The sequence below is a fragment of the Pteropus medius genome, unplaced genomic scaffold (genome assembly GCF_902729225.1).
Source record: "Pteropus medius unplaced genomic scaffold, Ma_sr-lr_union100, whole genome shotgun sequence".
Lineage (NCBI taxonomy): Eukaryota > Metazoa > Chordata > Mammalia > Chiroptera > Pteropodidae > Pteropus > Pteropus medius.
Window position 1 is genome coordinate 21,184,444 of NW_024340849.1, and position 21,143 is coordinate 21,205,586.

Here is a 21,143-nt window from a genome sequence, read left to right on the forward strand (position 1 = left end):
TAGGGGCGGTACTTCCGGGTCAGGTGGGCCGGCTGCCTTGACCTTCCTCGCCGCTCGGCCATTTTGTTCCAGTCAGTCCCGAGGCTGCGGCTGCAGAGGAAGCACCCGAAGAATATCTGCAAAGATGCTGTCTGTGCGCGTCGCCGCAGCCGTGGCCCGCGCCCTCCCTCGACGGGCCGGGCTGGTGAGCGCCAGGAACCGGTGGGCTGGAGGTGGCCCGGTGGGTGGTGGTGTGCTGATTCGGGAGCTCTTTCTGCAAGCGGATGGGTAGTGGTGTGGTGATTAGGAAGCTGTTTCTGCAAGAAGGGAGAGAGACTGTAGCAGGCGCCGCCATCTTGCAGCGCTGATTGCTCCGGCAGACAGGGCGGGCGGCGGAAGAGCCTTTTTGCTTTCCCTTTGTGTGGGGTGGTGCAGAGTGCTGCAGAGGAGACAATGACCTTGATGCCGACCAGAGATACAGCCTCAGGAGGATTCCCTCTTCTGCTGGGAGCGGCCCACGAGGGGGCCTTGGGTGAAGGTCAGGGTTTGGGCGCTTGCTGTCGCTGGCCTGCTCTGAAACGGCGAGGCTCGGCCTCCCTGATTTCCCCGGGATTCCCTCGCTGAAGGTCAGAGCGAGCTGGGAAAGCCTGACATTGTATGAAGGTCAGCAGGCCCCGGCATTTAACCTCTGCTCGGAGGTCGGTTCAAAGGAAAGCAATCAATGAAGGTGGTTTTCTGGATACCTTACGCACCTTCTTAGTGTTGATTAGTGAAACGATTGTGAAAACACCGAACAGGTACAAATATGCATTTCATGTGGCCGATACTGTGACAGCAGTGAAGCTGGCTTGTCATCGTCTCGGTCTGGCAGAAAGAAGACTTTGTGATGCTTTGATATGTTTAAGATTTTTGTCCCTGAGGAATTGTTAGGCAGTGATTGCGAACTCAAGGAAAATAGAACGTAGTTGGCAAATACCTGTAAAGATCAATGTCCTTCATTACTTATCTCCCTTAAAATTAAGAACACAACCCTTAAGTACTGTGTAGTGCTTTTACATTAACATTTTTTTTGGCCATCTTAAAAGTAGTCTCATTTTGAAAGGTGAAATATGCATACTGGCCTAACAGAACCGCTGGTAGCATCTTGGATTTCTGTTAGCAAAAAAACCCAAAAAGCGTATTTAACGATTTTCATTTGGGTCCTATAGAAGCTTCAGAATGGACTGTGACCAGTCACAGCATTAAAATTTGTAGAAGGAATGGTCCAGATTGCTGCATGCTTTATTGACGGCAGTAAAAAAAAAAAAATTACATTTGCCATACCTCTTAGTTTCTAATCAAACCTCCAACATTTACAGCTTTTTTGTTTGCTTGATTTTTTGTTTTTCTTAGTAGGGAATCTATCGAGATTTGCCCCTTTAGGTAGCAGTTTATCTTATTGACAATTGCCATAACTCTAGTCAAAACAATATTAGCAGATGCCTTTAAAGGGAAAGATGCTTTGTTAACTGTTGCCAGTACTTAAGTATACCAGGAACCGCACAATAGATTTTCACATACATCAAAGGATATTTTTTAATGTAATTAATACTCTTCCAATTTTAAGCAAACTTTTGAATGTAATTTTTTTTACTGATAATTTGATCAAACTAAGCCTGCCTTTAGGCTTGCTGGTTTTATAAAGGCTTTTTTAAAGATCGGATTTTAAAAAATATACTTTTCCCGAGGTCTCCAAAAATGCTTTGGGATCATCTTTCATTGCTGCAAGGAACCTCCATGCCTCTAACACTCATCTTCAGAAGACTGGTAAGTCATTATTTCTAAGGCTGCACTACACTACCTTCTTGTTAAATGAAAAATCAGTGACATAGTTGTTGCAGTTATTTACTTATTGGTTCATTTTCCTCCTCAATTTTAGTTACTACAGAATCTCAAATTCTTAACCCATAATGTGCCATTTAGCTTTGTCTTGGTAGGTTTGCTTGTTCTAGTGAAATGAACTACAGTTATATATTTCTCCTTTGATGTTCATACAGCTTTGTCCTGATAATGTCCTCTTGAGTGTAAACAGTGTGTACATGTCAAGTGGTGGGCACACTTTCTGATCTGTGAAAGATTTTTCCTCTTAAAAAAGTTAGGAAAAACAATTTTTATCTGTTTTCAAAGGTAATAGCTGCTAATCTATGAATGATAGAGAAGTGAGGAGGTAAGCTTAGGAACCACAGTAATAGAACATAGAAAATACTTATTTTAGGGATATTGCTTAATTTTATTAGCTTCTTACCTGGTTTACATTTGTCTTACGGAGTTTTCTCTCAATCACTTGGGTTCATTTTCATAGTGGGTAGGTATCAAGCTTTTTGAATAGACCATGTATATTACATTTTAGAGTGTGATTAGATTATTAGCACAAAACGAATTTTTATGTTGTCGGGAAAATAGGTTTTGAGAAGATTTTGGGGACCAGATTACTTTTGTAATGAAATTGTCCTCTCTCAATAGGCACTGCTGAGGTGTCCTCTATTCTTGAAGAACGTATTCTTGGAGCCGATACCTCTGTTGACCTTGAAGAGACCGGACGTGTCTTAAGTATTGGCGATGGTATTGCCCGAGTGCATGGGCTGAGGAATGTTCAGGCAGAAGAAATGGTAGAGTTTTCTTCAGGCTTAAAGGTAAATTAAAAATGAGATTTTGTTGTTTTAGAATTAGTGTCCTCATTTAGTTATTCATTTAGTAAACCAGAAATTGTGTCAGTTTTTTTGTTTGTTTTTGGTCATCACCATAGACTGTGAACAGAATAAATTTAAAGGTTTTGATTACCAAGTTTATACTCTAGGGACTGATTTACATAGAAGTTATATCCACTAGCTCCTAAATAATAGTTTCACAAACTTCCATGCTAATTCTAAGAAGTTCAGGTCTGTTCTTTGTAACTGTTAAGATCATATCCCCCACCCCCGCCCCCAAAATATGATCATCTTATACAAACGTTTTTGATAACTTCAAGTAAATTTGTTTCTGGTGGAAAGTTGAAAGTCGTTGACTTTGTATTTCTAGTAAGAGTTGTTGAGAAGTGAGTTAGTGGTGTAGCTATCAGACGTTCTTATGATACAAGTCCACTTCTATCTACTAGGTTGAGCCTAGTTGGCCAGTGGGATGAAAAATAAAGAGTTGTAGTATCATGGGTTCTCTCAGGAAAGCAGGACCTGAGAACGGATTGACCGAGGGAGAGGGGGAAAGGGGAGACGGTAGGATTATCCACTAAAGCACACAAATAGGAGAAAAGATTGTTTTGGTTCTTGTGCTAGTGTCTGGGAATAGAAAAAGAGCCATTTAATGTGAAAGAGTTAATTACAGAGCTGAAAGTTTTATCAGTGAAACCTTGGCTTAAAATTTAATTTAACCTTTTTTATCTTCAGTGTATATACCTTTGAAAGTTTAGGCTTAAATAGATGAACTCTTGAGTTTCCTTTTAGCTTTTAAGAATCTCGGCCTGTACTGTCCAATAGAACTTTTCTACAATGATGAAAGTATTCTATGTCTGTCCTGTTTGATAACAGTCTGTCCTGTTTGGTAACTACTATTCATATGAGACCATTGAGCATGTAAAACATGGCTAGTGTGACTAAGGGACTAAATTTTTAAAATTTGACTTAATTTAAGCCATTTGTGGTTAGTTACTCTGCTGAACATCAGAGATTTAATTTAAGTCTTTCTCCAGAGCTTTCATTACTGACCAGACTCGGTTCTTGGAATAGCCTTGTTTTAGTTGTGATTTTGGGGTCTACAATCTTGCCATTTTGAAATATGGTTGTAATAATTGGAGATGACCTGGTACTATTATATTGTGAAAATTTGTTCTTTATTGGGTAGCTTTTAATTTCACTTTATACTAACCTGACAAGTAGAGGTTTCGATTACATATTAAACTTTATGGAGCTTCTCAAAAATCAAGAGATGTAAATCAAGTATGTCTTAAAATTTCTAGTTGACCTTGATGTTTTTATTTCATACCGATCACCCAGCTCAAAAGCCATAGAGAAAATGCAGTGGGAAAAGCTTAACCTGTTCAATTTCTTTGCCTGTTTGAGTTCTTTGAGGATATGATCAAGAACTTACTAGGTTTATAATGTTATTCCAAGATTATTGAAGGGAACATGTTGCTATTTTAAAAGTCTTAACTGAAGTGGATTGTTAATTGGAAAAATGCTTACGAGTACACCATATCTAAAGGACAATACTGCTTTTTCCCCTAGCTAGTTTCATATTACATAGTAGTGGTATATAGGAAGAAGAGCCACTCCAACTTCATTGGTGTTCAATTATGTCTTTTGTGTAGGGTATGTCTCTGAACTTGGAACCTGACAATGTTGGTGTTGTCGTGTTTGGAAACGATAAACTAATTAAGGAAGGAGATATTGTGAAGCGAACAGGAGCCATTGTGGATGTTCCAGTTGGCGAGGAGCTGTTGGGTCGTGTAGTAGATGCCCTTGGTAATGCCATTGATGGAAAGGTAGGTTTATCACATATAAGATGTGGTTGTAGCTTCTAACAAACATTGAAACTGATTGTTTTGGGTTCCTTTTTATGTTTAACAGGGTCCAATTGGTTCCAAGACCCGTAGGCGAGTTGGCCTGAAAGCCCCTGGGATCATTCCTCGAATCTCTGTGCGAGAACCAATGCAGACTGGCATTAAGGCTGTGGATAGCTTAGTGCCAATTGGTCGTGGTCAGCGTGAGCTAATTATTGGTGACCGACAGACTGGGTAAAGACTCAGTAGCTTGTTATAAGTTCTAACTAGAATTGGCTTTATGGAAAGATTACTCTTTGGGTTTGGAATGGCACATGCTTTGGATATAATGCGGGGAGGAGAATGTAATATGCAGATTAGTAATAGTAGTGAAATTTTAATTGGGAAGTCCTTTGAAGTACTTATTTGGTGAGATTTGTTTACTCTCTTTTTAAAAGCAAAACATCAATTGCTATTGACACAATCATTAACCAGAAGCGTTTCAATGATGGAACTGATGAAAAGAAGAAGCTATACTGTATCTACGTAGCTATTGGTCAGAAGAGATCCACTGTTGCTCAGTTGGTGAAGAGACTTACAGATGCAGGTATTAAAGAGCTTTAGTCCCCATTGCTGTTATCTTGGAGTCCTGTAGCTGCCAATCTTAGGATGGCGTCTACTTAATGAAGGCTGATTTTAATTACTCTCCAATGAACTGAACTTTCTACTGATACAATTGATAAATAAAATAGTAAGTAAAGTAGCATAAAACAACAATAAGTTAAGATTTTATCAGTTTCTTCAGAAGCTGATTAATGTTAATAGTAAATAATAAAGGACTCAATTTTTATTATGGTAGCATTTAATTTAAAAACTGCAATAACAACATCCTAGTAAATCTTAATCTATTTTCTTCTCAGATGCCATGAAGTACACCATTGTGGTTTCAGCTACTGCTTCTGATGCTGCCCCACTTCAGTACCTGGCTCCTTATTCTGGCTGTTCTATGGGAGAATATTTTAGGGATAATGGCAAACATGCTTTGATCATCTATGATGACTTATCCAAACAGGTGAAAGGAGATGTATTTTTAGAATCTGTATGTTTGCATCACAATGGAAAAATGTAGCTTTTGTCTAATAGGTGAATTTCACAACCCTTTTCCATACTGTAGGCTGTTGCTTATCGTCAGATGTCTCTGCTGCTCCGCCGACCCCCTGGTCGTGAGGCTTATCCTGGTGATGTGTTCTACCTGCACTCCCGTCTGCTAGAAAGAGCAGCCAAAATGAATGATTCTTTTGGTGGTGGCTCCTTGACTGCTTTACCAGTCATAGAAACACAAGCTGGTGATGTGTCTGCTTACATTCCGACAAACGTCATTTCTATCACTGATGGACAGGTATTTTTATGATTAAGTGTAAAAACTTAGGTTGATTCCAAGGCATTGCTTGAGACTAGTGGCTATGAACTGATTTGTTACAGCTTTTTACTTTTTTCAGATGTATACAAAAGGAGAACAGTATAGCAAAACCATTTATCTCTTACTCATTTGTCAATTCATGATAGAATGTACTTCATTCTTGCTTCATTTATACCCACTACTATCCCCTACCCTGATTCTTTTGAGCAAATTCCAGAGATTGTATCATTTCACCTGTATATATTTTAATAAAAGATATACCTATTTTTTGTTCATGTCACACATATCTAATTTTAGCAGTGAAGTGTTTAGCTTGATTTGGATTGTGAAAGATTAGAGGGGCTCTACCATAGAAGTCACTTAGCATTCTTCTTTGGAGTTTTTGGGCTTCAATTTTTTGAAGCATGGGGTCTTAATTTTGAAATAGTTGATTTTTTTAAGTTTGCTAGTATGTGTATTCTCCTTACATTTTAGATCTTCTTGGAAACAGAATTGTTCTACAAAGGTATCCGCCCTGCTATTAATGTTGGTTTGTCTGTGTCCCGTGTTGGATCTGCTGCCCAAACCAGGGCCATGAAGCAGGTAATTTGCATCACTTTGTTGGGGAGCGATATCAAATCAAAGTGTATTTGTATAGAGTTCTGTGTCATTGCAGTAAGTTTTTGAATTGTATGGGTTAACCATCTCTTTATTTCAGGTGGCAGGTACCATGAAACTGGAATTGGCTCAGTATCGTGAGGTTGCTGCTTTTGCTCAGTTCGGTTCTGATCTTGATGCAGCCACTCAACAGCTCTTGAGTCGTGGTGTGCGACTGACTGAGTTGCTGAAGCAAGGACAGTATTGTGAGTTGTTCTTTTCATTTGCTCAGGTTCCTATTAGGGCCTAGGAATATCATGTAGCTCCCTTACAAGCTGTAATACATGCTGTTAATCTTTCATCAACAGTATTGCCTTTTGAATGCAGTTGATGCCTGTTTTATTACTTACAGTCCTATCATTTAAATGTAAATGCTACAAACTTAGTAACTGGGAAAACTTACTAAGTATATTTAATACTTTGCTTTTGGGAATTAAGACCTATTAGTAGATGTCCTGTTCCCCCTGCCCCCCAGCTATAAGTGTGGAATTTGGTAGGTTTAGAAGAATATTAGCATTTATCTTGCTATATAAAAGGTTAACAGATTATTTATGTTGAAAACAAACACTGCCAGATGATAAACAGTGCTTATGAAATATGCCCAAATACAGTTTAGAGCTTGCAAACATAAGAAAAAACTAATTCCTGGGGAGGGAGTGGGAAGGAGTTTCTCACTGAGAAAGTGAGACGAGGTGATATGTTAGAGAAATGTTAATAATTGTAGGAAAATAAGTTTCTCTGACTTTGGTAACATGGCGTTTTATGTTTGAACAACTCACTTGGCGTTCTTGTTTCTGTTTAGCTCCCATGGCTATTGAAGAACAAGTGGCTGTTATTTATGCCGGTGTGAGGGGGTATCTAGATAAACTGGAGCCCAGCAAGATCACAAAGTTTGAGAATGCTTTCCTGTCCCATGTTATCAGCCAACACCAAGCCCTGTTGGGCAATATCAGGTATGAACACAATTGATGGTCTATATAAAATCTTGCTAAGATTCTTTTGAATTTTTTAGTTAAGAAAGTCATTGAATTTTTGTCCAGGTCAGAACTGATGATCTGCTTTTATTTCTGAATAGGGCTGATGGAAAGATCTCAGAACAGTCAGATGCAAAACTGAAAGAGATTGTAACAAACTTCTTGGCTGGATTTGAAGCTTAAACTCCAATGGATTCACATCAAATACTAGTTTGGTTTTGTTATTGTTTCTTCTAGTAATAAGTTCCATTTGTAAAAGGATTACTCATACTCCAGTTGTACAGAAATCACATTAAAAATAAAGGTTCCATATTGCTTTGTGGTTTTCTGTAGTTTAACTCTTTAGAAAGAACTGAGATTACTTTGAAGAATTAGTAAATATACTTAGCTTATTTTACTTGACTGTTAGAATCAATGGGCTTGGATAACTTTGCAAGATTCTAGAGTGTTTTGTGATAAATTTAATTCATAAACTGGGTATATGTGGCAAAGTTCACATTTGATAAACTGGTATTTGATCAAAAGCTGGATAACAGCCTCGCCAAGTTGACACACAAAATTGACCATCACAGTTCATCTGGAGTTATATTTTTGTGTGGATCTATTTTTTTTCCTTTTCCATATGCATATCCAATTTTTTCAGCTCCCTTTATTAATGGCTTCTCCCCATTTAATCTGCCAGGATACCTGTGTCCTATGTGGCCCTTTCCCTGGTAGTTTTGCTGAGCCACAGCCATCCCATTCTACTGCAACAATGAACCAAGAGAAACAAATTCTGAGATTTAAATGTTGTTTATTACAGACCAGTGAAATGGGAGAGCTCACAGCCACCAGGCCTGCAAAAATATTGTGCCTAATGGCCCTTCTATATGACAGCCAAGTGGCTGTCACAAAATGTTTTTCGTATAGCTTACTGGGGAGTCGTGAAATGAGAAAGTTAACATAAATTGAGTAAAATGCAGTCCACATTGAAATTTCCCCAAATATCTCCTAGTCATTGTCTATAGTTTTTAAAAATTAGAGGTCAAAGTTTACCTTTTACTTTGTCTATTTTAACCTCTTTAAGTCTAGACTATCTCATTAATCTTGTTTTCCATGACTGTTTTAAGGAGACGGCTGGTTGTCCTTTAGAACATCTTAAATTTTAATTAAGATCTCAAATCAGATCTAATATTTTGTTATTCAGATTGTTCCAGCCTTGGCCATGAGGGGATGGAGGCTCTTTCAGTTGTCTCCTGTGCCTCAAGTGCGTGCGTGCATGCATGCATGCTTGGGGGTGCTTGCCTGTGTATATATGTGTGTGCTTTCTGGCAGCACAAGATGCTCCAGGCATATTTCCTGTCCCAGCCTTAGAAACTACTGGTTTTGTTTTGTTTTACAAATTCTCTATATATAATGGATGTGAGTACTTTGTAGGACAAATGTGTCATAAATTTCCTCTCCTGTGGCTCGCCATTCACTCTCATTGGTGGCTTTTGATGAAAAGAAAGCCCTCCACATATAGTAGGTTGTATTTTGTGTCAGTAGATACCCAAGTTTTTCCATTTTTAAACTTTGGTGAGAAATGGATCCTTTGAGTCCCTTACCTGACTCACTCAAATTTTGATAGTATCTACTCTAACCATTGCTTTGATCCAGGGTAGACCTCAACCACTGCACAGCAAATCTCTGGGCACTGAAGCCTTCTGAATGTTTTTCCTGTGTGTTCTATTCCTGTCCTGAGACTGCTCCATTCCTCCATCTACTCAGCTTCTAACCTTAGTGACAAAATCCAGCCTCTCCACTTTTGACATTGACCTGGCTAACCTAATAATACCTTACTCTTGCCTTCTGATGCTTTCAGACCATGGCTGGTTGGCCAGGTTCTGGTCCTGAGATCCCATTTGGCTTTAGCTACTTGGCCAGTACCCCTGCCAGGTTTGCTTCTGCTTCCTGGAAGGGAGAGGTTAGACTTGGAACTGAAATAAAAATCAGTATTGCTATTGAGAATCAAAATTCATTGAATTCTCTGACCTCCATTGTCTACTAGCCTTATCTAGAGGTACTTCATGGACTAATTGAAGAGGTAAGATATCTAGGAGGAACAAGTTAAGACTAAGGATGTGTCATGTTTTAAGGGCTAGTTTGTGTGATAAAGATGAAAACTTGTTAGATGCTCAAGTTAGAAGACCCGGGGCTGGAGAAGGTAGGGAAGTGGTGATGAGATGGAACGAGCAGGAGGACGTGCAACCCAGTAGCCTGCAAAGCCCAAGAGCCTGGCTGGCGTAAAGTGTGAGAATAGGAAGTGGGGAATGAGATATGGGACAGCTTGGACAGAGGTGTTTGGGACTTAATTCTGATGGGCAATAGGGAAAGTTGGTGGCTTTGTGAGGAGAGGAGAGATGAAGAAAGCAGTGTTTTAAGGATGAAAGATTAAGAAGAGTGACCTGATAATCAGTATGAGGTTGGATTGGCAGAAAGAAGGAGGAGGGAGAGGCATGTAGATACCATGTTTTCAAAAGTATGAAAGGAAATTGATTTTAGTGGGTATTTGTTTTTGCCACTTGCCATTCGTTTATTCCATTTCAGTGAAAAGATCTTTATTCTGTGTTTCAAATCTTTTGCTAGAATAACTGCTGCCATGAATAACTATACATCTTTCACTTTGTACATAAGAGAATACATTTTAGGGTAAATTCTTTGACATGGACATTTTGGGTCAAAAGATAGGTCTATTTTAAATTTTAATGCATGGATGAATTTCTTTTCCTAAAGATAATAGATTTTACATGCAAGAGTGTCAGTTTGGGCACTGTGTGATCAAACTTGTTAGGAAAGATGTATTTAAGGACTAGAAAATACTTATGAAATATTGTTTTAAAAGCAACACAAAACTTTATGCACATTAAGATCTTAACCATGCAATGTGTATTATTGGAAGAGATTATGCCAAAATATTAAGTCATCTTAAATGTATTGGTCATTAAATTTAATTATTTCATAATTGCCATAATAGTATTATTTAACTTTGCTGGTGAAATGCCCCAAATTTGTTATAGACCCTTGGATATAGTACACATTTTACTTGTCTTTACAACACCTGTCCAGGTGATGAGCTTATTAATGAGGGAGAAGGGATGAGCAGCAGGAACAACAATTTGCAATTTTCAATCTTGCCACCAGGTGGTGGAAGAGTTAAAATTCGGGTATCTTTGGGGCCAGATCCTGGAAAGTAAGCACAATGTAACATGAGAGCTTGTAAGACTTTCTAATACTAAAATATATATACATATATTTTATATATAATTAAAACTTAAACAATTAGAACTGTATGTAAAATATTTGTTATAAAATCGTGAAAACGTCCAAGGAAAGTCTTGGTCCTGTCTTTGGCTTTTCAGCTTCTTTCATTTCCCCAGTTGGCTCTATTTCTTAACCTTCTTGCGGTTTAATTTGTCCTCCTGCTGCCCCCTGATGGTGCTGCCATCCGTTCCTTCCTTCTAACTTCACTGCTTTCCAAAGAGTAACAACCAGATGAATGGATGCATGCCTTCAGAGTGACTCAGGGCTGGAGGCCACCTCCTTAGCATTGTAGTTGTGGATTACTCTATTGATGGGATTTCATCATAGTGGGCCTGGGGGTGGCATACCAGACAGAACCTTTGCGTTGTGCTTCAGATAGCCCCAGCAAATGCTCTTTCACTGTTTCTGGATAGAGCTAGAACCTACTCAAGAGGCAAGCGCCCTGGGAGTATGAGCGCTTAAATACTCTGATCTTGGGCAAGTCATCGGGCCTTTCTGGGCTTCAGTTTTGGCTAAGAGCACCTTCTTGCGGCAAAGCAGGGACGGGTCTAACTTGCCCTGGGATTATGAGAGTGGAGGGAGAGGAAGCTCTGGGATCCTACTGCTGGAGTGGAATTGGTAAAGAAGGGCCTTGGGTCCCGAGATTGGGAAAATTAGAGATGGAAGGTAGTAGCCTTTGCAAATTACCCTTCAGGATCTCAGATACCTGGAAAGGGAGGAGCTGAGCTCCTAGATGACCTAGAGTCAAGGGGAAACAGACAGTATCAATGACCTTTCCATTATTTCTAGACTGAAACGTGCCCCAAGGGCTGGTCTGCAGCCAACACACCTGGGGCCTTGCAAAGCGTCTGTCTACACCTCACGTGGCCGCTGGTATTGTCGGCCCTCAGGCTTAACCCAGCCAACAGCCGGTCCACGCGACCATCCTCTAATCAGCCGGGGGCTTCTCCATCACTCCGCTGAACTTGGATTTCTCTGCGTGGAATTCGGTCGAGACTGGAGTGGGCTTGTGGGCAGGGCCGGAGCCGAATTCGGGCAGGCGACTGGACCAGTTCCTTCTAAACCCCCGAGGCTTCTTGAAAAGGGCTCGCTAGTTGATCGCTGGCTGACCTTGGGGGGGCTTTAAACCTGTCCGAGCGCGGGACGTGACTTGAGAGCCGGGCTCCGGGCATCAGGCGCCCGCAGGGCGGGAGGCGGAGCGCACCATCCTGGCGTGCGGCATCGGGCGTGGTTTAGGACCCCGGGGCGGGCCCTCCCGGCTGACGGTGCGACTCCAGAGCTGGGCTGCGGGACTACCCGCCGTGACCGCCAGGCTTCCCCACCGCTGCAGCTGCTCCGCTCTGCTCCGAACCAGCCCGCGCGCCGGCCATGACGGGCTCACTGTTCAAGGGGAACTTCTGGGTAAGTCTGCGGGGCGGGCGGCAGATCTCCGGGCTCGGAACCCGCCGGGGCAGGCGGCCAGCCCCGGGCCGCGCCACGGGCAAGCGCACGGGCTCCCCAGGTCCGCACCACTCTGGGACCGTGCGCGGCGCCGCGCGCCTGGGGTGTCCGGGGACCGGGCTGGCGGTGGGGATCCTGGTCCTGCTGCTCAGGGTCAGAACCCGTACGGACACCGGCCGCGGCCCCTCTCCGCCGCGGCCCCTAGCCGACCGCGCGTCTGCAAGTCCTCGGGTCTCGTCCCTGGGTTCTCTTCTGCCGCCCGTGCCCCCAGCAGCTCGTACTCCCGCGGACGGGTATAGCCCGAGACCCCACAGAGTGGGGACATCCACCCCTCATCTCACAGTAGAGGAAACCGAGACCCAAAGGGAGGAGCGACCCGACTGGGAAGAGTAGCCGGTGGCCCCGGAGGCTGCGCCGTCAGTGGATTTGGGGGCACCTGGGGTAATCTTCGCTGGGCTGACAGCGGCAGTCACCCCCAGGGGATGGTCTTTACCAGGTCCCCGGAAACGTACATCCTGTCCGAGCCCCGTTAGCGCCCGACTTTACCCTGCAGAACTTAGAGGGGTTCTCTTGCTCTGCCCATCTGGCAGGCCAGTGTCCTGAATCCCCTCCCCAGGCCTTGGCCCTGCGCAGAAGGAGGCTGACGTGTGTGAGACCTTAGAGCTGGTGGGGGCATCCAGTCCGCGTAGGACCGGCCCAAGCAGGAGGCAGCAGGCTGCCTGCCGCCTTCCTCTATCGAGTCTTCTCACTCCCCAGGTGCCCCTCAAGGGTGTGTACCCCCTCACTTGGAGGAACTGCCCTTATCCCTTTAAGAAAGGAGCAGGAAGTCAGCACACCTCAGAGTTGACCTACAGCTGCCAAGTGGTGGCAACTCCTTACTTGGAACACTGCTTGCCTTCCATTTAGCTTCACAGCTGCCTGGCAGGTCCTTGTCCCCCATCATGGGCTGCTGGTTGGATAAAACTGACAATGTGGCCTCAGAGACAGTTAATATCCTGCCTTGTGAGGTCCCTTTTCCTGAAATTTTTGAGATTCTCTTGGGGCACTGCTCACCTATAGGGTGCAGGATCATGAAGATTCACAGAGAGGGTGAACAACCTCATAGATGGCCCTGTGTGGAGGCCTGGGAATTCTTCAGGTAGAATATAGGACTTTGAGGTTTCATGACAGGCATTGTGGGAAAAAGCAAAGCAGAGAGACCCGTCTCCCCAGCCCACAAGGCATGCCGCCCAATTTTCAGATCTTGACCCAGATGTCACCTCTTCAGGGAAGCTTTTCCTGATTACGCCCAGCAGGCCCCGTCACCTGCTCACTTGGTGTACATCCTCTTTCTTCATAGTATTTGTTAGTTTAGAGTTTTGAATTTGGGGCCTACAAACATGTGAGCACCTTGTGGACAAGTACTGTGCTGGCTTCCAGTGCCACTGCCCCTTGCACAGGCTGATATAATAGGTGCTCAGCAAATAGTTGCTGAACAAGTAAAGTAGATCTGTAAGGCCAACAGGGCATGTGATGGGGTGAGAGCTGAATCCTCAAAGGGCTCCCAGGCCACAGTAAGGGAGCCCCCCAGCTGTTCCCAATGCATTCTTGCAGGAGTGAGAAGGGGAAGGGGGCAGAAATGAGATCTGGGTTGGGATTTAGAGGTTGCGTGATGATGTGGGGGCAAAACTTTTTGGGTTGTACTTTCAGAAGTTACCTGAGATCTTGAGAGATAATTTACAAAGAGTATCTTCCATCTCTAATTTTCTGTGACGCTTATGTCAATATAAACAATTGCTAATAGTACTTTGCACAGAGTCTTTGGAAAGTTCCTCTGAATGCTTCACACATACTACTCATTTAAGCTGCACAACTACCCTATGGGGTAGATTACTTATTATCCCATTTCACAGATGAGGAAACTGAGTGGCAGAGAGGTTAAGCAACATTCCCAAGGTCCTAGAGCTGTTTAATAGTGGAGCAGGGTGTGTGGACCAAGTATTCAGTGAGTGCCTCAAGAAGGGTGGCACTCAGCAAGTGTCCCAGAATAGCTGTCTATATGTCTGTCTTCCATGGCAGTGCCAGAGGAAGTTTGTGGTTCACCATTGGACCTTCATATGAATATATCTTTCTCCTTCAGCTCTAACCATGAGCTTCTGGAGGGCAAGCACTGGGTGTTACCATCAGCTGAGCCCCGAACAGCTGCTATAGTGCCTTGCCTTGGATGCTCAGGAGTCAGGCAGAAGGGACAGGTAACCAGGACTTGAAAGGAGAGGGGCAGCAGGGAATCTGTTGGAGGGTTCAGGGGCTGCCTGTGAGACTTTCACACTCTCAGGGTGGGGAGGCAAGGGCTGTTGTGAGCACTGAGGGTATGGCAGTGACTTTCATGTTTCAAAGACAATGTGATTGGGTAAGGTAGGGAACTTTACAAACATAGCAGGTATCAGTTGACCGAATTTAATACATATTCATGAAATACCTTCTCTGTATAAGGAGCTCTAATGGAGAGGGTATTTGCAGGATAGGATCACCACTTTTGTTAGAGAATAGATTTCTCATGAAGAAACAAGGCTTTGGCCTTGAATGCCTTGCTTCGAGGATGGAGGAGGAAGGGGCAGGGAGGATGGAGAGTCCAGCAGGGACCAAGGAAACAGGGCTTGGAGTAGAAAGGGTCTGCTCCAGGGTGGAACAGGTGGGAGGAGCAGCAGAGGGTAGAAGAGGTCAAAGGCACAGGACAATGCCACCAATTGAAGGTGAGCAGTAGGGAAGAGGAAAGGAGGGCTCTTGTAGCATAAACTGGAGAATGAGGAAGTCGGGAGGAGGAACTGATTTGTGGAAAGAGAAGGGGGAGGAGGCAGAAGTGATATTAACAATATTTAACTACAGGGCTAGCACTGCGAGGACCAAGGCCAACAGCATCCTGAAGCTCCCACTCCCCAGCCCTCAGCTCCCAGCACCATGCCAGGGGTGCTGGATTTGGGGAGGGAGGGTCCTGGGGAAGGCAGGACCAGGTGGCAGAGTTTGGAAGTATTTTAATGTTTTAACAACCAGTGCAAACATGTCACTGAGTACTCTTTGATGTCTGGTGGTCTGCATTCTCAGTTTGAAAGGTTGGTGGAAATGACCCTAGCCCTTTGGAAAGGCTGTCCAGGTGAGAGAATACATGGAACAGTGTGAAGTACAGGATGTCATCAGTTACCAGCAGAGGCCATGAGGTGGACTGGCCGAGTTCAAATCCCGGGTCTGCCCCTTACTCACTGGGCACCTTAGGCAGTTGCTTCAACCCCCCTCCCAAGCCTCAGTTTTCCAATGAATAAAAATGGGGATAATAACAATGTCTGCTCCATAGGACTGTTGAGGGGATGAAATCAGAGTTTAGTACAGTGCCTGGCACATAGTGAACACTATCAGCTATTAGCACAGAGGTGACAATTAAAGGAAGTGGGTGACAGTCACTCAGTTGAAGAGAAAGAATGAAGAGATAAAACGTCCCCAAAGAAGCACTCTTAGTGAATGCCTATGTCTACGCAGGAGGAGGGAGGCGGGCAGAGAGAGGCAGAGACATCAGACTACAACCAGGAAATCTATCCCAGACCCAAGAGAGGAATGTTCCATGGAAGTTGAGAGGCCCATGGTCAAATTAGGTAGATGTTCCTGAAAAGGTATGAGTCAGCATATACTTCATAAACAATCTTATTCAAATGCTCCATGAGAATGCTTATTTAAAGGAAGTTTTCAGTGGATCTGTTTGAGAAGGGGGATACTCAGTGTTCTTTAAATTGGGATTGGTCCTTAGTTTGCCTGACGAGAAGCACGCCTTACCTATGTGTTCCTTTTTTTGTGGCAGTGTGGTTTAATGGTGCTGTGTCATTTGGGCTGGTTAATGTGGATGGTACCTTGTTAGAATAAAACAGTGACCATGGCTGTGCTTTCCAGAGCTCCAGGGCGGTAGCTGGGCCACAGTAGAGGAAAAATCGCAGTCTTTAGCATGATCAGACACAAGTGTCTTTCAAATGTGGATATGCACAGATGACTGTAGAACCTGCTCCGGAAGAGGTAGATGTCCTTCACACAGGAGATTCCCATGTTCCTCACTTGGGTGTGAGGCCCAATCTGTCCCTGTACATCCTCTAAATTCTATTTCGACCCAGCCTTTCTGATTGTCAAGGCTCTTGTTCAGACCAGCTTCCTAGTCCCCGTCTCAGCACTCTTCCCTAACTTATTGCACCTGCAGAGAGCAGGGCCTCTCTGCTCTTCCTGGGGGAAGTCTTGGGGCTGTCTAAACTTAGTGTGCCCTGTCCTGTCTTTCTGCTCATGACCTTTGACTGGTTTGAAATCTTGTCATTCTGAGGACTTACCAGAGCTTGAGCTGGTGCTGTATCCAGCTTTGCTCGGTGACTTTTCTCTATACAGTGTGGGAGGCTCCATTTTTTTTTCTTAAATAAACAAAGAAGAGAACAAGTCATCACACAGACCCATCGTGCTGATCCCATGTGCTATTTCATACCACGTTTAGACTGTTGCTTTAATTTTTTTTTAATACTCTTTATGGAAACTGGTCCCTAGAAACGCGTCGTGAAGAAAGACTATTTTGTATTGTCCGGCCTAGTGGCAAAATGAAAGGCAAAGTCACTGACGATTGCCTTTCTCCAATTTGTTCTTGCAAGATCGGTCAGTGAGATGTATCTTTAAAATAATTGTCAAAATCCTTTTTTATTGTTTTATCTTCTTAAAAATTTAATAAGAGAGATATAGGACCAATCTTTTAAGGAAAACAAAAATTCTTATTGAGATATGTAAAATAAAATCTGAACAAGTAGAGAGACATAAAAGGTTTTTGGCTAAGAGTTAACAAACTTAAAATATCAGGTAATGCAAGAATATGCTTTAAAAATCCAAATATTTCCAAATGGATTATAATGACAAACAATGTAATCACTATGTTGTCAAAGTATCTAAGATTGTTTATTTCCAAGCTAAGTAGTATATTATGATCAGATCCTCATTCTTGTTTTTCCTGGACTTTCTAATTGCCTTTTTTTACTTACTTTTATCAGAGACTCTTTCCCCCTCCCCATAAATAAGAGTTTATTCAGATTGTACCTACACAGTGAATGCAGAATTCAGAGTTTGGTGTCTCAGATACCTATTACAAAAAGGCCTAAAACTGCACACAGCACATGCATAGATAAATACATATAGTTAAAATTCTTTCCAAAGTCAAAAAATTTTTTGTATGTGAAACTTGGTATAAGTGTGTATGGATGCATGTTACTTTATGGATTTTTCTGGTGAAAGCATATTTTGATTAGTCAAAGCAAAATATTGGTTATATCCAAATATATACACTATCTGAAGTATCTCTATTTGTACAACTAATGGATAATTTTGCAATTAATTTTTATAATTTTCATTTACTATTGTCTAAATGTAACCAGAATGTCCATTTTTGCACACATTTTGTTACAGCATAAATATCATCTAAATTTCAGTATTAATGAAAAGCTCATCTTGAGTGGGAAATGGCTGACATTTTTTTTTCCTTACCTGCACTAGAAATCTCCAGCTTTAACGAAAAGGGGGCTTTACGTAAGAGGAACTGTTGGTTAGCTTCACAGAATGTCGTAATTTTTTAAGATGTCAAACTATTAAAAATTTCCAACTAAATAAATAAGGATGCTTTAAGTTGATTAAGATGTTGTAGCCAGGAATTTAAAACCTCTTCATTATTATGAAGACCCACGAAGACTGCAGTACCGTATAATCTCACTCTAGAGCAGTCAGGCAGCAGGAGACCAGGTATTTATTTCAGACACCTGCATTCAGACAGCTGCTGTGTGTCTTACAACCTCCAACAAGACTTTGTAAACTGCCTTGGAGTCCTGGGCTTCTTGTTTCCCAGCAGCATGAGTGTGAAGAAAATAGGAAAGTCAGATTTCTCAGAGACACAGTAGACTGCTGGCTTGTTTGTTCAAGCCCTTTTTTGGGGATTTACTTTATCTTTTTTTGTGCATGTTGGACTGAAGTTTAGACAAGGATCAAGGAGGAGAGTTCCACACATCTGATGGAGGCTTTTGCTTCACAAGAAGAGGAAAGCTTTTCTTCAGTCAGCCCTAATGCTCCTGTCTTAAACTCTTTGCACTGTTTGTATGTGTAAGGGCAGCACGGGGCACTTTTAAACCCCAATGCACAAATCCATAATATTCATTATCTATCTTTGGGAATGATTATATAGCCTCAGAGCTCACTGTTCAAATGTGGCTATTGTGTTAACATTGACCAAGGTCACACTGGATTGCATTAGCAGATTAGAAACCAACTGAAGACTTTTTTAACAGAAACAATCACAGCTAGATATTTGTAAGTAAAGCAAAAGAGCATTCTTAGGTATTTAAATGCTATATTTACTATCTTTTTTTAAAAAAAACTGCAATGATCATAAATGTTTTTTTCATAGAGGACTGTTCGTTTTTAAAACTGTTTATGAGTGTAGATTTTAGTTTCAAGTGCTTTTCTAAACTCCAAAGATGGGGATGTAAAGTACAGCATAGAGAATATAGTCAGTAATATTGTAATAACTATGTATGGTGCCAAGTGGGTACTGGACTTGTGGGGGATCCTAAGTTATATAAATGTCTAACCGCTATGCTGTGCACCTGATATAAACTAAAATAATATGAACGCCAACTGTAATTGAAAATTTTTGAAAAACGAAAAACAATAAATCCCCAAGAATGGTACAATGGGAGAGAGAGAGAGAGAGAGAGAGACGGGGAGAGAGGGAGAGAGAGAGAGAGAATATAAGAATAAAGAATAAGAAAAGTTGTAGTGACAGAGGATGGGTGACCCCTGACTCTCACACTCAGTGTCACACTGTGAAGTGCAGCCGCACAAAACTACTTGCTACTCTGTACTCTAAGGGGCTTGGAGGTTGGGGAGGGCAGTGGGAGGATGTTTCCTTGGCCTCCTCCCCTAAGCCTTTGCATTGGCCTCTACTCCTGCCTTCAGGTCTTGGTTAGGGGACTTTTTCTGAAAGTCTGCTGCATATTTTTAACAGTACACTTATCACTCTTTATTTAATCATCTGTTTTCTTGCCTGTCTTCCTTGTAGGACTATGATCAACTTCCATCTCATTTGCCTCCATATCCCTAGAGCTTCACACAGTTCTGAGAAGAGAGGATGTGCTCAATAAATGTCTAACAAGTGAATAAATAAATTGAAGTCCCACCTACTCGATGTAAAAAGAAGCACTCACTGCTCTTCACCCCTGCACATATATATATATTATATATATATATATTATATGTATATATACATATAATATATATATATATATATAATATATATATAATATTCAGTGGCCATGCAGCTGAATTTCACATATTTAACTGGTTCCCTTCTTTTTCAGTCTGGTACCATATTTTTTTTTCATTGTGGTAAAATACACATAATATAAAATTTACCATCTCTGCCTTTTTTAAGTGTACAGTTCAATGGTATTAAATACATTTACACTGTAGTGCAACCATCACCATAAGTGGTGATGGTTGGATAGTGCATCTATCCCCATAACTCTTTTCTTCTTGTAAAACTGAAAGTCTATACTCATTAAACAATACCTCCTCATCCTCCCTTACTCCAGCCCCTGGCAACCACCATTATATTTTTGTCTCTGTGATTTTGACTGCCCTAAGTACCACATATAAGTGGAATCATACAGTGTTTGTCTTTTTGTGACGAGCTTATTTCACATTATGCCTCAAGGTTCATCCATGTTGTAGCATATGTCAGGATTTCCTAACATTTTTAAGGCTGAGTAATATTCCTTGTGTGTATAGACCACATTGAGCTTATCCATCCGTCAGCGGACACTTGGCGTGCTTCCATGTTTTAGCTATTGTCGATAACGCTGCTCTAAATATGGGTGCACAAATATTTCTTCAAGACCTTGCTTTCAGTTCTTTTGAGTATATACCTAGAAGTATAATTCCTGGATCATATGGTAATTCTGTTTTTAATTTTTTGAGGAACTGCCATATATTCCCCATAGCATTATATGTTCCCACTAACTGTGCAGAAGGGTTCCAGTTTCTCTGCATCCTCAATTCCTGTTTTCTGTTTTTTTGGGGAGTGCCCATTCTAATGAGTGGGAGGTGGTATCTCATTGTGGTTTTCATTTGCATTTCCTTAATGATTAGTGATGTTAAGCATTTTTTCATGTGTTTATTACCCATTCATATATCTTCTTTAAGAGAAATGTCTATTCAAGTCCTTTACTTGTTTCGAATGGGGTTGTTTGTCTTTTTTCTCGTTGAGTTTTAGGAGTTCTGTATATATTCTGGATACTAGTCCTTTATCAGGTATATGATTTGCAATATTTTCTCCCATTCTCTGGGGTGCCTTTTTACTCTGTTGTTAGTGTCTTTTGATACACAAAATTTTAAAAATTTTCCTAAAGTCTAATTTATCTTTTTGTTGTGGTTGTTACCTTTACTTGTGGTGTAAAATCCAAGAAATCATTGCCAAAAACAATGTTGTGAAGCCCCAAGACTCAAAATCTACTTCTGTAAGCTGAGGGCAGAGTGAGACTGAAGAAAGAGGCTGCTCTAGTCTGGTAACTAATAGAGTTTATTAAGGGAAACTTACATACAAGGCGTGTCTCTTGGATGGCTGCGAGACGAAGTGAATTATTTCTTCCGGTGCTTGGCAGGTGCCAAAGAATTATATAGGGTAAAGGGGGAGTAGTCACGGGTACTAACTAGTACGTGAATGCTACCAGGTATGCGAAATTATTTTACATGTTTGATCAGGTCAGGACAACATCCTGCTCCAGGAACCAGTGCATAGCAGGAGGCAAAAGAGGGGTGCTGATATATGTCTGAATGAACATCATTTACAATCAGACAGTGTCTAATGGGGGGT

General features: G+C 41.9%; 2 protein-coding genes across 2 annotated transcripts in view; both read left to right on the plus strand.

Annotated features, from left to right (window-relative positions):
* Window positions 1–16: 16 nt before the first annotated feature.
* Window positions 17–7,841, plus strand: ATP5F1A (ATP synthase F1 subunit alpha). The gene is made up of 12 exons (XM_039842494.1): window positions 17–184; window positions 1,707–1,785; window positions 2,482–2,651; window positions 4,319–4,492; window positions 4,578–4,744; window positions 4,948–5,096; window positions 5,410–5,561; window positions 5,664–5,888; window positions 6,384–6,491; window positions 6,607–6,751; window positions 7,348–7,498; window positions 7,621–7,841. The coding sequence occupies exons 1-12, from the start codon at window positions 125–127 to the stop codon at window positions 7,700–7,702; spliced, it is 1,662 nt and encodes a 553-aa protein (XP_039698428.1). The 5' UTR covers window positions 17–124; the 3' UTR covers window positions 7,703–7,841.
* A 176-nt stretch (window positions 7,842–8,017) lies between these two features.
* The window catches only part of PSTPIP2 (proline-serine-threonine phosphatase interacting protein 2), a 78,655-nt gene continuing 65,529 nt past the window's right edge, over window positions 8,018–21,143 (plus strand). The window contains exon 1 of the mRNA XM_039842521.1: window positions 8,018–12,202. Within this exon, the coding sequence (XP_039698455.1) occupies window positions 12,170–12,202 (33 nt within the window). The 5' untranslated portion in view covers window positions 8,018–12,169. The remainder of the gene's footprint in view (window positions 12,203–21,143) is intronic.

Coding starts and splice junctions, on each gene's coding strand:
- ATP5F1A (XM_039842494.1), top strand. CDS start 125: ATGCTGTCTGTGCGCGTCGCCGCAGCCGTGGCCCGCGCCCTCCCTCGA. Junction 1,786..2,481: donor CACTCATCTTCAGAAGACTG/GTAAGTCATTAT, acceptor CTCTCTCAATAG/GCACTGCTGAGGTGTCCTCT. Junction 4,493..4,577: donor GTAATGCCATTGATGGAAAG/GTAGGTTTATCA, acceptor TATGTTTAACAG/GGTCCAATTGGTTCCAAGAC.